This window comes from Hippichthys cyanospilos, chromosome 6 (assembly GCF_059441005.1).
Source record: "Hippichthys cyanospilos isolate Australia breed blue-spotted pipefish chromosome 6, RoL_Hcya_1.0, whole genome shotgun sequence".
Classification (NCBI taxonomy): Eukaryota; Metazoa; Chordata; class Actinopteri; order Syngnathiformes; family Syngnathidae; genus Hippichthys; species Hippichthys cyanospilos.
Window position 1 is genome coordinate 24,589,130 of NC_142374.1, and position 15,404 is coordinate 24,604,533.

General features: G+C 44.2%; 2 protein-coding genes across 5 annotated transcripts; both read left to right on the forward strand.

Moving 5' to 3' along the window:
* Positions 1 to 776: 776 nt before the first annotated feature.
* smc1b (structural maintenance of chromosomes 1B) lies at positions 777 to 10,806 on the forward strand. 2 transcript variants are annotated; one of them, XM_088417021.1, is made up of 25 exons: positions 777 to 982; positions 1,811 to 2,005; positions 2,106 to 2,218; positions 2,607 to 2,810; positions 3,334 to 3,572; positions 3,778 to 4,036; positions 4,108 to 4,248; positions 4,339 to 4,421; positions 4,969 to 5,176; positions 5,249 to 5,434; positions 5,497 to 5,688; positions 5,767 to 5,913; positions 6,710 to 6,847; positions 7,025 to 7,141; positions 7,242 to 7,348; positions 7,431 to 7,572; positions 7,842 to 7,987; positions 8,058 to 8,211; positions 8,386 to 8,484; positions 8,567 to 8,720; positions 9,083 to 9,237; positions 9,315 to 9,466; positions 9,745 to 9,814; positions 9,981 to 10,091; positions 10,257 to 10,806. In XM_088417021.1, exons 1-25 carry the CDS (start codon positions 874 to 876, stop codon positions 10,374 to 10,376), a joined length of 3,741 nt encoding a protein of 1,246 aa, XP_088273147.1. In that variant the 5' UTR covers positions 777 to 873; the 3' UTR covers positions 10,377 to 10,806. The 2 variants fall into 2 exon arrangements, with proteins under 2 accessions (XP_088273147.1, XP_088273148.1); XM_088417022.1 differs by lacking the exon at positions 1,811 to 2,005.
* Positions 10,807 to 10,859: 53 nt separating this feature from the next.
* On the forward strand, positions 10,860 to 14,954 carry borcs5 (BLOC-1 related complex subunit 5). Of its 3 annotated transcripts, none has more exons than XM_088416214.1 (5): positions 10,860 to 11,296; positions 11,944 to 12,087; positions 12,201 to 12,358; positions 12,529 to 12,768; positions 13,322 to 14,954. In XM_088416214.1, the coding sequence occupies exons 1-4, from the start codon at positions 11,239 to 11,241 to the stop codon at positions 12,760 to 12,762; spliced, it is 594 nt and encodes a 197-aa protein (XP_088272340.1). In that variant the 5' UTR covers positions 10,860 to 11,238; the 3' UTR covers positions 12,763 to 12,768; positions 13,322 to 14,954. The 3 variants fall into 3 exon arrangements, with proteins under 3 accessions (XP_088272340.1, XP_088272338.1, XP_088272341.1); XM_088416215.1 differs by lacking the exon at positions 13,322 to 14,954 and having other exon boundaries at positions 10,868 to 10,971; positions 11,189 to 11,296; positions 12,529 to 13,251; XM_088416212.1 differs by lacking the exon at positions 13,322 to 14,954 and having other exon boundaries at positions 12,529 to 13,251.
* Positions 14,955 to 15,404: the final 450 nt, after the last annotated feature.

A 15,404-nucleotide genomic window follows, 5' to 3' on the forward strand; every position in this document is an offset into this window, starting at 1 on the left:
ACAGTTTCTCTGGGCTAAGGTAATAACCAATCGTGGCTCCGTTTGTGAATATCATCGAATAAAACTCATAAAAAAGTGATCTGTGATTCACTAACTCGCAACTGTGATGTTATTTTCAGTTGACAGGAAATGGACCGACCCCTCATATGCATAAAAATGGCTGAATTTTGCTGCTTCATTCAAATTTTGCAAGCGTGATATGAATCAAAACGCTATATGAAAAAACATGGAGGTGCAAAGAACATATGGTAAAGAAAATTGGGTTGACTGAAGAAAATGTTGACTGTGTCTTTTTAGGACATTGCCATACGTATTTTTTATAAACGGAATATATTTGCTCTTCTTGCACTTACAGTATTTTAACAACTAGACACTTTTTAAAATAAAATAAAAAACATGTATTAAACAAATAGTTACTTTATATTGCACATTAATTACCTTGGTTATTTATATCGCCCTTTTAGGACCTTTCCCAACAGTTCAATAAATTGAAATTCCAACATTGTATTGAACATAAATATGGCTTCTTTGCTTGTCTTGTATTTATTTTAACAGCGAGTCGCTTGATGTATAAAACATGCAATTTCTTATATATTAAACATGCGTATTATACATTTATAGTTACTTTACAATACACGCTTTGAACTTGATTATTTATATAACCCTTCCAGGACCTTTCCGACAGTCCAATAAATAGAAATTACGATTTAATATACTGAACACAAATATGGCTTCTTTGCTTCCTTTTGTCTAAGCCCTTCCAGGACCTTTCCCGCCACTCCAAAAAAAAAGTCTTATTGTAGGGTTATTACTACCGTGGTTTACTTGGTAAAAATACATTGTCCAAATTTGACCATTGTGATTGTGTCGAAAATGGGCTATCTCAAGCAGCTAGTGGTTGAAAACTTCAAGACGTGGCGAGGAAAGCAAGCTATCGGACCATTCATGAATTTTACCTGCATTATTGGCCCCAATGGTTCCGGTGAGTCCCATTTTTTGCCCCTTTTCTTATTAGCCAAAATTTGTGGGGAGCTAGCTAGCTTGTGATCGAAGCTAATTGATAAATTGTGCCCTGAACGGTTAATTAACACATTTATTTGAAATAAAATTAGCTACTAGCTTAACTCTTTTGGAGGTGTGAACATCTTATTAACTTTTTAGGTGCTTGGAAGATGATAATAGTGACTTTTTTTTGGATAGCAAGTTCACTTTTCTCCACGTGGACGCGTGTGACTAGTTTAGTTTTAATTTGCGGGTAAGGATATTTTCGACGTGATTATATTCGTCAAATCCATTCTTACATCATTTTGTTTCGTTCGTAAGCATTTTATTGTGTGTACTTCATAAGTACTTGCCAGCACAATTGTTAGACTTTCTATTTTATTTGAGAAACGTAGTTCACATTTTCTCCTTAATTAATAAACACATATCTTTCGTGAAATATAAAATATCTTTAAACATTTTCCCTTGCTTTTAGTCAGTAGAAGTGGTTGAAAGACACAATTTCATTCAGAAATTTCTAGAAAGATCGTCATCCATCCATTTTCTGTAGCGCTTATCCCCACAAGGCTCGCAGGCTTGCCGGTGCCTATCCCAGCTGACACCCTCAACTGGTTGCCAGCCAATTGCAGGGCACACAGAAACAGACAACCATCCACGCAAGCAATCACATCTAAGGACAATTTAGTATGTCCAATACACCTGGCAAAAAAAAAATGTCCACTACAGGGGACACAAATGCGTAGACTGTACCTGAATCGATAATAGAGGAGGTCAGGTGTTTAATGAAAACTGTTATTCACGAAACCAGGTAAGTCCAATGTGATGGACGCCGTAAGCTTCGCCATGGGGGAGCGGGCGAGCGCTCTACGGGTGAAACTTCTCAGTGACCTGATCTATGGAGCGCACGTGGGGAAGCCGGTGTCAGACAAAACAAGCGTGGCCATGTTCTACCACGACGAGGGGGACCTGGAGATCGTCTTCTCTCGGAGCGTCTCGCGCTCTGGTCGGCACCTTTTCACTTGGCGATTGTGTGTCGCGATTTTGTGTGTTTAACGCTGTTGACGAGAGGCTGTCTTCATTTGAGCGTTTTTGTTTTTTCTCAGGCGGCGAATCCGAGTATCTCATCAATGGCAATCGGGTGACCCTTATCCATTACACAGAGATGCTTGCCAAGATCAACATCATCACCAAAGCCCAAAACTGCTTTGTGTTACAGGTCTTTTTTTGAAAACATATTGAGCGAGCAATGATAGATTTTGAGCGAGCAACGATGGATTTTGAGCACAGAAATAAACGACGAAATTTTAAATCGCCGATTGCTAAATCTCAAGCGTTGACCGGTAAAACACATGATCTTCAGTAACACTTTGCAGTTGAAATTACTGTGAGGTTACAAACGGTGACAAGAGAAATAGACGGCGCTTGATATTAAAGGACTTATTTGTTTGGGGAAGAAATTCTTAGAAAAGCATCAATGCAGAACAACAACTGTTAAGGGGTGTTTAGGGTGCGAAAGAAACATTGTAACAAGGGTTAAAAGCTCCAAAAAGTTGATGCCCTTCAACGCTGCATGTTCACCATGTTGTTCTTGAATCGGTCACTAGGGGGCGATAGAGTCCATCGCATTGAAAACTGCCAAAGAGCGCACCAAGCTTTTTGAGCTCATCAGTCAGTCCAAGGAGTTTGAGGCTGAGTACAATCAGAAGAAGGAGGCCATGCTGAAGGCCAAGGAGGAGACCAATTTTCAGTTCAACAAGAAGAAATCAGCAGCTGTGGAGAAGCAGCAAACGTCTGTTGAGATATTAGAGGTGAACACAGTGGGGGAGTCACTGCTAAATTATTTCTAATTGCAGATGCACTACACTCAGACTTGATTAGAGTTTTGGCTTCAAGAAAGGATGAATGACGTTTCTTTGCTCTAGTTGTGACATTCCATGTGCAGCATCCATCAGTAGTGTTGCAATGCAATGAAAACAAAATCGACAATTGTAAATGTATTCTGATTTTTGTAGTCCTTGAAAGTGGAATGCTTATCTTTGTATTGAATCAAAATAAGACGTTTTCTATTACTTTCAAAAACGATGAAAATGTTTTCCCTATTTTCGGAGAGTCGAGTCAAAATTCAAACTTTTGTATTCGCTAAGTTGGCAGAATAATCAACAGATTAAACGATGATCAAACTTCCTAGTTTTAGCCCTAATCAACATGTATGTAGTATGTAGTTCTACACAATTTCCAACAGCTCCAATATACACTTCTGCAAAAACTATTCCTGCGATTTCTGTTTTGGTGAGGCATGATTTAAGTACAGTATTTCTTTTTCCCCCCCAGGCCCAGAAATATCAGGACCAGTTGGATGATATTGATCAAAAGCACATTCAGCTAAGCTTGACTCGCCTCTATCATAATGAGAAAGCCATCGAGAGCACCATCAACATTTTGAGAGACAAGCAGGCGGCCGTCGCCGCTCAAAATGATTCTCTGCAGGACTGTGAGCAGATTGTCAAAACCCTCAAAAGGGAGCACGGACACCTCGTACGGGAGCAGCAGAAAATGGAGAAAGAAATCAGGTAGAGTTCCATGCATTTTGCATTCAGAAGTCTTCATCGGTGAGGCTACACCATTAAAACTGACGGTTGAATTTCTTCCATCGGCGGAACAATACAGTCCACAGCGTTACTGCGTTGGCTCACACAATTGACGACTCTCACGCCAAGATGTTTGCGAAAACGTCCTTAGATGACCATAGACTGACTTGTTCTCTTTTGGACCTAGTGCCCAGGAGCACGCCTTGGCCCAGTCCCGCTCTCACGCCGTCAAAGCCAAAGTGAACACCTCCCATCATATCAAAAAGATAGAAGAGCTTCAAGCGGCTGTGAAAAAGAGCCAGAAAGCCTTAGCCCGGACGGAGCAGGAGCTCGCTGAAGCCCAAAGGGAAAAAGAAGAGCTGGAGAGAACCTGGAGGGTCTGCGAGGAAAAATTCCGTCAGCAGAGAATTTCCCAGGGCATGGAGGTTGAACTGAATCGGAGTCAGGTGAGCGTGTCGAAACGAGCTAAGGTAGCGTGAACGCAGAGGTCATTTCTTCTGTGATTTTTGCTCGGTAGCGTGAGCGTTACAAAGAACTCAAGGAGCTCGCCGTCAAGCAGAGTGCAGTGCTGTTTCAGGAAGTCAAGAATATGCACAGGGATGTCAAGGCAGCGTATGATCAGATGGCCTTTGATCAGCGCAAACAAAAGGATGTGGAGGTAATGACACAATTGAAACTGTACGGATATGGAAATGAAATGAATGAAGTCTAAATGTCGCCAAAAATGATGCCAACCCTTTTGCTGTAGGCTGGAGTCCAGCACAACAAGATGCATTTGGACGATTTAACCCACAGGGCAGAGAAGCTTGAGGAGTACACCAAGACCTGCAAGTACGTGGCTTGTATCACATAACAACATCCTGGTCACATATTTACCTTATACAGTAACTGTACTCTTATCCTGTTTCCATCCCTTGGCAGTAGTCTCACAGAATTTCAAGTGTAAACTCTGGTTGTTGTCATGTTTGGTCAGCTACAGGCTTCACTTCTAATTAGACTTCCGGGCGCCGCTAATATAACCGTGGCCCTCCGTGAGACGACAGCCAAATGGAAGGGCGCACAATACAGTTACTGTATGAGGTTTAATAATATAAATACTAAGTACATTTGTCTTCTGCGGTCATTCGACGTTTCGTTGAGTGTCCGTATCAAAGGCATTTATAGTTAACTCGTTTGTCTAGCCTGCAGGAAACCTTCACAAACCTTCTCTCCGCAATATAGCTTGTTTATTTCAAAAAAACAAAGTCGGCCTCAAGGGAACCAGAATTTGACAAAGGTTCAGAGGGGAGGGAAGGAGCAAAGTATAAGAAAAAGAAAAGAAAGAAAATAAAAATAAGGAAAATAACAAAACAAAAAGCAGGAGTCTGTTTGATTTCAGGTCATCTCTTGACGATCTCCGGCAGAAAGAGGAGCGCTTGCGTGGAGATTTGCAGCACGCCAGAGAGCGCGCCGCCCAGGTCGAAGAGGAGATGCGCCAGGCACTTGAGCATTTGAGCGATGCCCGCCTGGAAAGCCACGAGAGCAAACGTCAGCAGCAGCGCAAAGACAGACTGGAAAAGATGCACAGGCTCTTCCCTGAGGGGGTGGTAAGCCATCGATGAGAATGATTTGAAATGAAAGCCAAACGGGATGAATCCGTCACGTCTGTCTTGTCCCAGTACGGTCGCCTTTGCGACTTGTGCAGCCCCATCCACAAGAGGTACCAGCTAGCCGTCACTAAGGTCTTTGGACACTTCTTGAAAGCCATCGTGGTGACGACAGAGCAGGTGGCCCGGGCCTGCATCGGCTTTCTCAAGGATGAGCGAGCCGAGCCCGAAACCTTCCTGCCCGTCCTCTACTTGGATGTGAGTGCGTGAATGGTTCGTTGTTTTCACATTGCCTTCATTTTATCGCCTGGCATTTTCAGGTGAGACCTCTGAACGAACGACTGCGGCAAATACCGGGCGCCAAGTTGGTGGTGGACGTCGTGGGCATCAATTCGCACACAAACACGCCGCAGCTGAAACGAGTGGTGGAATTTGTGTGCGGCAACACGCTGGTGTGTGAAACCATTAAAGAAGCCAAGAGCATCGCCTTTGATGGGCCGCAGCGCCTTAAGGTACAGTAAATACCTTGTGCGCACGGCTGCAGGACAGGCACGCGATGGGCTCTTTTGATCCAAAATTGGTTTCTGTAGACCGTATCTCTGGATGGGACCCTCTTTTCAAAGTCTGGTATCATCTCTGGAGGCTCCAGTGACCTGCGCACTAAAGCTCGCTGCTGGGATGACAAGGATGTCAACAGGCTGAAGAATAAAAAAGACCAGCTGACCGACGAGCTGCGCGTAAGTCAACATGCTGGATGTGTAGTATGTACTCTTCATTCATTGAGTAGCAAATACAGCCATGCTAAGATGGGGTTCGCACGCGACCCCTCACAGGTGAGAAATAACTTCTATTGGCGCTGTTATAAATATGCCGATCAAAAATGACTACTATGTGTATCCAAAGAAAGTATTCCTGTGTAAAAATTATTACTCTGACCGTAGTGTCAGAGAAATCTCAGAAAAGAAGACTAGGACAAGCCTAGCTGCTTAAACAGCAAAAAGAGTAACTCAGACCAGCCAAGATTGACTTTTCTACGCCGGCGTAGGGAAAAAAGGCTTGAGCAAATGTAACTCGTGGGTCTTCCAACGCCAGTTTTCCACTTGCCCAGCCGTTCCCCCCGGCTTTTATTGAATAGAAGCATAGCAGATTACAAGACACAACAAAAGAGCCAGCCGGGCGCCACCGGCAGCTGGGCCAAGGTCCCGGCTCACACTTTCGTGCGTCAACAGTTCTATCTAAGGACAGGGTCAAGATGAACTAGGATTGCATAAATGGGTAACAATGAACTAAGAACATAATGATAACAACCTAATATATGATTCCCTTCACACGTAGTAGAATTGATATTTCCAACATAAAGTTCTATCATCATGTACTGTATTGACCTCGGCTTTTTAAAAACTTTGACTTTTCGATCCCCATTTTTGCAAATCTAAAGTTTTTATCCATAACCAACAGCAAACACCATTAACGTTCCAATCGATAGGTGCGCCTCTAATATTTAAGGCAGTGTTTAACAAGGTTGTGTTGCAGGAACTAATGAGGATGAAGCGGAAGGAGCCGGAACTGAATCAGATCACTGCTCAGGCTCAGGGTGCACTGACCCGCCTGAAATATTCCAAAAATGATTTGGATAATCTTGTGAAGAAAAGCATCCCCAAATGCCAGGGAGTAAGATCTTTTGACTTCCTATAGGTTCCTCTCGGGTTGTTGAAATTGTTCAAGTTTGCTGTAATCGTGACACCTCTTGCTTTTTTATATGCTTGACAGCCTTGGGGATTGTTTTTGTTGTACCGGACGCGCGTACATCGCTCCTGATAATTGCTTTTTCCCACCACTTGATTCCAGGACATTTCGCGCATGGAAACTGAAGTGGCAAACTTAGACTCGCAGATCCAAATGCAGCTGAAAAGTCTGGCGACAAAGGAAGCTGCCATGAATGATCTTAAACATCGGATTGCACTGGTAACGGAGTACCTTTCATGCAACTAAAATTCGAGGAAACGTTTATTATTTACTGTTATCCCAGTGTGTAATATTTTACAGTAAAAAAATGTGCATTTAGACAGAGGATATGGTGTTTTCTGACTTCTGCGCTGACATTGGTGTGGACAACATCAGAGTGTATGAGCAGGAGCATTTGAAAGATCAGGAAGAGCAAGACAGGAAGCGGTATAAATGCTATGAGACTCACTGCAATTTTACTCTCTCACTTTTACTCTACTTTTTTGCAATGTACTGCCAATACTTTCAGTTTGGAGTTTGAGAACCAATGCAACCGCTTAAATGCCAAGATGGAGTATGAACAGGGTCAACTTGAGAAGCACAGGAAGAAGCTCACTGATATGCACTCCACCATCGACCATGAAGAACGCAACATGGGGGCGAAGAAAAAGGTTGCAATAGATGAATTTCTTTACTATAATCCCAGAACTCTGTCACAAATCGTGAAATTGCTTAACATAACCTTTTGGGGAGCAGTTTTGCTTATCAATGACTTCAGTTGAGTAGCAATTCTCACATTTTGAGGACCAATCCCCCATGATAATCCCAGGGAATTCTTTTCATTGATAAAAACACAGCAATATATCGGTAGTTTGGTTATACGACTCTCTCTCTCTCCCTCTTCCTCTGTCTCTGTCATATGTTCTGGCTCACTCTTCAGGAGGATGAGAAGCTGCTGGTGGTCGCTAAAGAAAATGACGACAAACTGCAGGAGATGAAAAAGAAACTCCTGGCAAAGAAGAAGCAGGTGGCATCTGCCAAAAGTGAACTGGATGAAAAAATCCTGCTGCTCAAAGAGATGAACAGGTGGGAACAAATGTTAACCCTCCTGCTGATTTCCTAAACGGATGATCACCAAGAAAGTTTTTCCCTTCAGAGACTTGGTGAAACTTCAACGGGAGGTGATGACTGCCGAGAGCGTCCTGGAGCAGAAACGTTTAGCTCGACACAACATGCTACTGGCCTGCAAGATCGAAGGCCTCCCGATCATTTTGCTGTCAGGTGACCTGGATGAAATCAGCCAAGTGAAGGTAAAAAAAAGACATCTGAACATCTGCATTCGTAGCAACAGCGTGTTTTCGGCCGCAGAGCAACTGCGCCGGACTTAACGTCCCAGCGGGAGTTTATTTCATTGAGCTCAAATCGTTCATGTGATTCCACATACTGTAAATATAAATTCAATGAATGTGTTTGGGTCTCTCTAGATGGAGGAAAGCTCCACAATTGCTTCAAGCACTTTGCACATCTTTGAGAGGGAGGCCCAGCTGATTATCGACTACTCTTGCCTGGAAGCTGAAAACAGGGTGACGCGTCGGGCTTGCTACAAGGGCGTTGAGCCTCAAGGCCACCTTGGTATGTTTACATTGTGTGTGTGTGTTTTTGCAGGACGTGCCCGCAGAGAATGTGGACAAGTATGTGGAGACACTGCAGGAGTCTCTTCAGGCAGCACAGGTGCAGCTACAAAGAACGGCCACGCCCAACCTAAAAGCCGGAGAAAAACTGAGGGAGATGAAGGACAAGCTACAAGATGTGACAGATGGTAAATTTAGGAAATGTGGTCATTTTGAATCTACAATGAGCCCCGAGCACTGTGAGGAATATGATGCACACCCACCAGCAAACATATTTTTAGAATCGATTATCCTCAAGGGTCGCAGGTTAGCTGGTGCCTATCCCAGCTGACTTGGGGCAGGACCTGGTAGCCAGCCAATTGCAGGGCACAAAGAGATGAAGAAACAATTCGAGCTACTGTATTCTCAGTGGACCCGTGGTTAGGGACTCAGACTTGGACTCGATGAAAGACTTGAGAGCTGACTTGGCCTTAAGCGGAATGTCCCGCACTTGGCTACAGAAAAGAGATGACATGTGATAGCTACGTTTTGTTTTCTGTTTCCGACTCAGCCTTCAAAGCCTCCACCCTGGCCACCAGGAAGTGCCAACAAGAGTTTGAAAAAGTGCAAGCTAAACGCCTCCACCTTTTCAGCCAGTGCTTCAATCACGTGTCTACCGTCATCGACTCCATCTACAAGAGAATTTGCCGCAACAAGAGCGCCCAGGTGAAAAGACCGCGCGGCATCCCCCAAAGTGAGACGCTTTTAAACGATGACGTCATCATGTACGAAATGCGCTTCAGGCCATTTTGTCTGCCGAAAATCCGGAGGAGCCGTATCTCGCCGGCATCAACTACAGCTGCGTGGCTCCCGGGAAGCGCTACATGTCCATGGAAAACCTCTCCGGCGGGGAGAAGGCCATTGCCGCTCTGGCTTTGGTCTTCGCCATCTACAGGTAGCATCATCCGCAAAAATCCATTCCGCACCAGAATCCTACAACCGCTTCCAGGTCGCGCTTAGATCAGCAGTCCACCAGCTCCAAAAAAAAAAAAAAAAAAATCAATTTCTTATGAAATATAATCATTTGAAACTGCTTCTTTTCTTTTTTAATTTTTACAATACACATTTTCTGTTTTAATGTAATTCAGGGAGAACTTGGCCCCTCAGACATTCACCTCCTTTTGTCTCCCCATGTTTTAAATTAAAAAAATCCTTTTTCTTTTCCCTCCTCAGTTTCCGCCCTGCTCCCTTTTTGATGTTGGATGAGGTGGACGCCGCCCTGGACAACTCCAACATCGGCAAGGTAGCGTTCCTAACGCTTTTACCTCAATCGCCAGTTACATACAAACAAACAATTCACATTTTCGTGCAGACCTTAAAAGTTGATCAATTAAGTCCACATTTGCCGTTTTTGGAACCTGGGCGGAAACTCGAGTCTGTGTCCACTGGTGTCCATTTTCTGCTTCCAGGTGACCGACTTCCTTAGGGAGGAATCAAAAACAAACATGCAGGTCATCGTCATCTCCTTGAAAGATGAGTTCTATTCCAAGGCTGACTCCCTGGTGGGAGTTTACCCAAATGTAAGAACGTGACCCTAAACCACGTGTTTGATTACGAACATAGGTAAAAACAAAATAGATGATAAAGACGCTTTAAGTAGCATAACTAATGTCAGTGGCAGATCAAAGAAGTGATGGGCTCGCACTTTGCATGACACCACCTGACGTGTTTGTACCCTTCCCCAGGTTGAAGACAGTATGTTTAGTCATTTGCTGACATTTGACCTCCGTCCCTTCCCTTTGCTGGAGGACAACGGCGACACACCTCCCGAGAGGCAAGGCCAGGAAAGAGACCACGCAAATTAGTTCCCGATCACTTCCGTTGTTTTCATCGTTTCATCCAAGTTGTTTTTGTTTAAATTGGAACCGTTTGACCGCCACTGGATTTCTTTGCCAGATTTGTGTTTTAAAGTTATAAACGCAAAGATTTGAGGTAGCGGTTTTTCATACTTCAAATGTGTCCTCTGAAATGGGTCGTACTGGTTCAATGTGTTTTATTAACGTAAGGTGACGCGAGTTAAAGTCACCTGATGAACATGACCTGTTTAAAAAAAAAAGCCGTTTCCAACTGTGGGCTTTGTCTTCAGTTGGCCTCACGGGGGCGTAAGCGGCCTGCACAACCGCTTGATATCTTTACGCAAAAATGTCTCAAAGCTTTGTAATGTTCTGCTATTTGCACCTAGCGCTTATTATATGATTTTGGTTCTATACAGTTAATAAACGTTTCGTTCAACTACTACGTAGTACGAGTTGTCATTCCGCTGCCGCGTACGTCATCGGCCATGTGACTATTATTTACGGAAGTAGCGTCTTTCGGCTTCTTGGTGCTTCCACCTTTTAATATCACGCCAATGATCGAATAAAATCAGCGGCAGCCTAGATAAGAATTTCCAAACAACCGGTATGTGCGTAAGGTCGTATATCGACGCTAAATATTTGGTAGCTTAGAAATTATCCGCTTGGCTTTGTTTTTTAGTTTTTAGCAAACGGAGCTAGTTTGGCTTTCATTGTACACATAATTGTCATTGGTCAGTCATGCAACTGAATTCGGGTGACACTTGAAAAATTGTTCTCGGAAAGTCTCAGTGCTGTTTGAAGTTTGTTGAACATTTGAGCAGATTGAGCTTGACTGAACTAACAGCTATCGTTAGCTGGTGCGGTTAGCATCATGGGCGCGGAGCAGAGCGGTGATGCGGAGCATAAACACTCCGACTACAGTTCGACGGGTGAGCATCTCTTTTTATTCTTTTGCGCGCTCCTTTGTGATATTGTGATGTTTGCTTTGTCTTGCTTTTGCCCTGTTCACATGATCAATTGGAACAGCGCCAGCCTGTCACAACCCCTTTTCACATTTCCTCATTACTTTGGCCTGAATTATTTGTTTCCTACAGCGAATGTGTTAGAATAGAGCCTGCAATTCCCTTATGCATTTCCATTTTTGTATTCTTAACGTAGCACTTTTGGATATTTAAGAAGCTCTAGCAAACTTAGTATTGCATGATGTGCTTTCTGAGTAGTTTTGAATGTATACATTTTCTGTTTCGTTCTGACAGTTTTTGGGGTGATGGTAAAGATTGATAATCAAGTGTTTGAATTGTCAACACCATGTAAGTTGCATAGCAGTTTGGCCTAAATAGGATTTTGCTGCCTGATTTGTAATTTTAGTGTTAAGAACCAGCAGGCGCTGCTTTAGAAATCATTTAAGCCTTGCATTGCAATGGGTTTATCCCTAAATTATCGAATAGAAGACTTTCCTAGTTAAATCTTGGTAGTGGATCTTTGCTCTAAGGCAGTCAGAGCTCATTAAAATGTGACTAATGTTGTGACTTAATTTGTATATATTTGTAATAATGGTAAACACTTGACTTTGCAGCGGTTCCCTCTCCCGCCAAGCAGAAGGCGAAGATGGACGACATCGTGGTGGTGGCTCAGGGGACTCCGTCCATGCGCAACATTCACAGCGACCCCGATGTCATTAAACTCCAAGAGATCCCCACCTTCCAGCCCCTCCTGAAAGGTGTGTCTGCTGAAGATTCAGGCTGTAGACCGACCCCTGTTGTTTGTTCCAATACTCTAGTTCACCAAACAAGAGAAGATAATCAATTTGAACATTGCTCGCGCTCTCGGCAGGAGTGCTGAGCGGCCAGACGTCCCCCAGCAGCGTGTGTCTGGAAAGACTGGATCCCGCGCAGGTGCTACAGCTGTGCACCCGCTACCAGGACCATTTGCATCAGTGCGCCGAGGCCGTCTCCTTCGACCAGAACGCTTTAGTCAAGCGCATAAAAGAGGTGAGGCTTACCGGCGTAGCTCAGTTGCGGTGAGATGATTGGACGAAACTTTCCCACAGCCTCCGTGCCCTCTTTGGGACTTAAAAGATGGCCCGGTGCGGTGTGGCGTTTTGACATGCCCGCTTAGCTCAATATGCTGTTAATGGGCCGCCTTTTGGCTCGCGCTCCAGATGGACCTCTCTGTGGAGACACTGTTCAGCATCATGCAAGAGCGCCAGAAGCGCTACGCCAAGTACGCCGAGCAGATCCAGAAGGTCAACGAGATGTCCATGATCCTGCGCCGCATCCAGATGGGCATCGACCAGACGGTGCCGCTGATGGAGCGCCTCAACAACATGCTGCCGGAGAGCGAGCGGCTGGAGCCTTTTAGCATGAGGGCCGACGCAGACTCGGCCGCCAAGTAAGCTGAGGTGAGGAACCTTTTTCAGTAAGCTGCGGAGCTTCCACTTGGGGGAATTTGAATCTCCTGAAGCTTTATCTTGGGAGAATGGGATGGGAATGCGTTCGCTCTGGATGGCTCACGATTGGGAGGAAGCGGATTTAAAAGCTGCGGGAACATGGAGAGCAACTCCGGCAATGAATACAACCTGTGTGAACCTGGTGGATTTTCTCGGGCTCCGCGGTCCGCCTGCATTTCCTCGATGGTACTTTGAGGGAATAACCCAAAAGGCTTGGACAAAAGTGACAATCGATTATTTGCAGTTTATTAACATTTTGACAGGACAACTGCAACCCCACAAATGATCTTTTATGAAGCCTCTGCTACAACTCATACAAACTCTGACTTAGTCATCTTGCGCTCGAGCCGTTACACATACATGACAAAGGATTGAAATGTATATATGTTGAAAAGTTGCAATCCAAAAATAAAACTGACAAAGGAAGCATCCATATGTACTGTTGGCTTCATTTACTTACATACCTGAACCCCCCCTCCCCACTCCTCATCCTCAACCCGGAAAGGGCATTCCACCCTTTTCCGACTGAGGACCGCGCTCTCAGGTTTGGAGGTGCTGATCTTAATCCCGGCCGCTTCACACTCTTCTGCCAAGTGAGATTTGGAGGTCACGGCCTGAAGAAAGCAACAGCGCCACCTCATCCGCAAAAAGCAGAGATGCAACGCCGAGCCTCCCAAAGCGGCCCCCTCGGAGCTTCGGCTGCGCCTGGAAATTCTCTTCAAAGTCATGAGCGGAATCGGTGACAACGGGCGGCCTCGGCAGGGGTCCGACCCCCACCCAGTATTTATACAAACATTTATTTTTTTAGTTAGCAAATGAGTACAAGGATTTCAAACAATATCCTCTGTTAAATTCATTGATTGTCTTATTTACGTTAAGGCAGCGCTTCTCTCAATTATGTTTTGCAAAGACCACCCATGGGAAAGAACCCCCCCCCCCCTTTTAAAAACTAAAAGTATAAACCGTATCCTTTTTAGCATCAACAAACGAAGGAAACCATACAATTCAACTTTCTTGTGTACTACTTTTTTACAGCGCTTATCCAGGTTACAGATTAGTAGAAAACGGAAAAAACAAAGTCTTTTCCTCGGGGTCATCCACGCCCCCCAGGGATGCCCGTCCCACTATTGGAGAAGGTATGCCTTACGCCGTCCCACTGTCAACAACCCGAATTGTCATTTCATACAAAATGAGCAAACAGCTTCTTTTTGCCGCCTTTTGGTTCTTATCGTCCTCCGAGCCGGTGTGAATGCGGATTTAAAGGATTTAGCCGGGCTCTGATGCGCAGCGACCGGCCCGTGCGCTTCAAGCCCAGAAGGTTTTGTGCGGCGTCGCTCTAAGCTGGAACTGTCATTTTAAATGTCTTTTTAAAGGCCTCGGAGGAAGGAGAGCTTTTCTTTTTTTTTTTTTTGAAGGATGTGACATCTACTGCCGGCAAAGCAATTCTATGTTAAATGGACGAAATCCAATTTGCCCCTTTTTAAATGACTCATTTGAATGAAAATCAAAATGCCCGTCTCCATTCCTGGGAAAACTGCTCGACTTTCACATGTTCATTCAGTCGGCGACAATTGACATTTTAATGCACAAAAGTCCACATAGTCCCCACGTTTCATTTTTGTGTTTAAGCAATTTTGTGACGTAAGACAAATTAAACATAAACCATCCATAAATAATATAATATTTCAAAAAGAATGTCCTTGTTAGCTTCCCTGTTCCCAATTCCCTGTAGCACAGCTCCATCAAATAAATGCATAACGCAACCCCAGTCGCTACTGCAGCTTCTATTCTATGCGCCTCACATTTCGGTGCTCCTTATAGTGCGGAAGGTCCGGTAAGGCATGCTGTACGTACAACATCACTATAAGACAGCTTAGCAAGAAGTTGCTTCATGTTTCAATTAATTTGCTCTTAATTTGAAAAGAAAAAAATATTGTTCCTGTCACGCCATTAAACGTCGTTGAATTAGATTTGCAGGCATCTATAGTACCCTTGTTAAATGATCACGTATTCCTTATCGTGCCTCCACAAACCCCATTTGAGCTTTAATCGACAGATAATTGAACACAACTGCACAACTGGTGGAACAACACATGTTGACGTATAATAATTTTCACAAGCATAACTTCTTTATCATCTTTGACAAACAACCCATATTATCGTTCTTTGCTGAGTCACTGAGAGTAGTGGCGAAACTTGTTTGTGTCTGCATGACTGCCCCCGGTGGCCAACGTGGGAACACCCCAAACTGATTAATTATTTGCGCTCTTTGTTTTGGATTTTCGTTTGCTTTTGTGCTCAGTTTCTACGGAGTAAAATAAAATATAATCTTGCACAATATTACTGACAATCGACGATATCGTTTGTACCGATAATATTCTGTAGTGGACAAGAAGCTTCCATGGTTACACGTTGAGCTAGAAATAGCACTCAGAACCCAAACAATCAGCGCCATTCATATGCAAATGAGCACTCATACGAGCACGCCCTCTTCTTAACATCCTGCAATTTTATGCCCCTTCTGAAGTCCCCTGATAATAACCATAAGTACCCCCCTCGTTGATTAGCGGGCAATAGCCTGTGGAGAT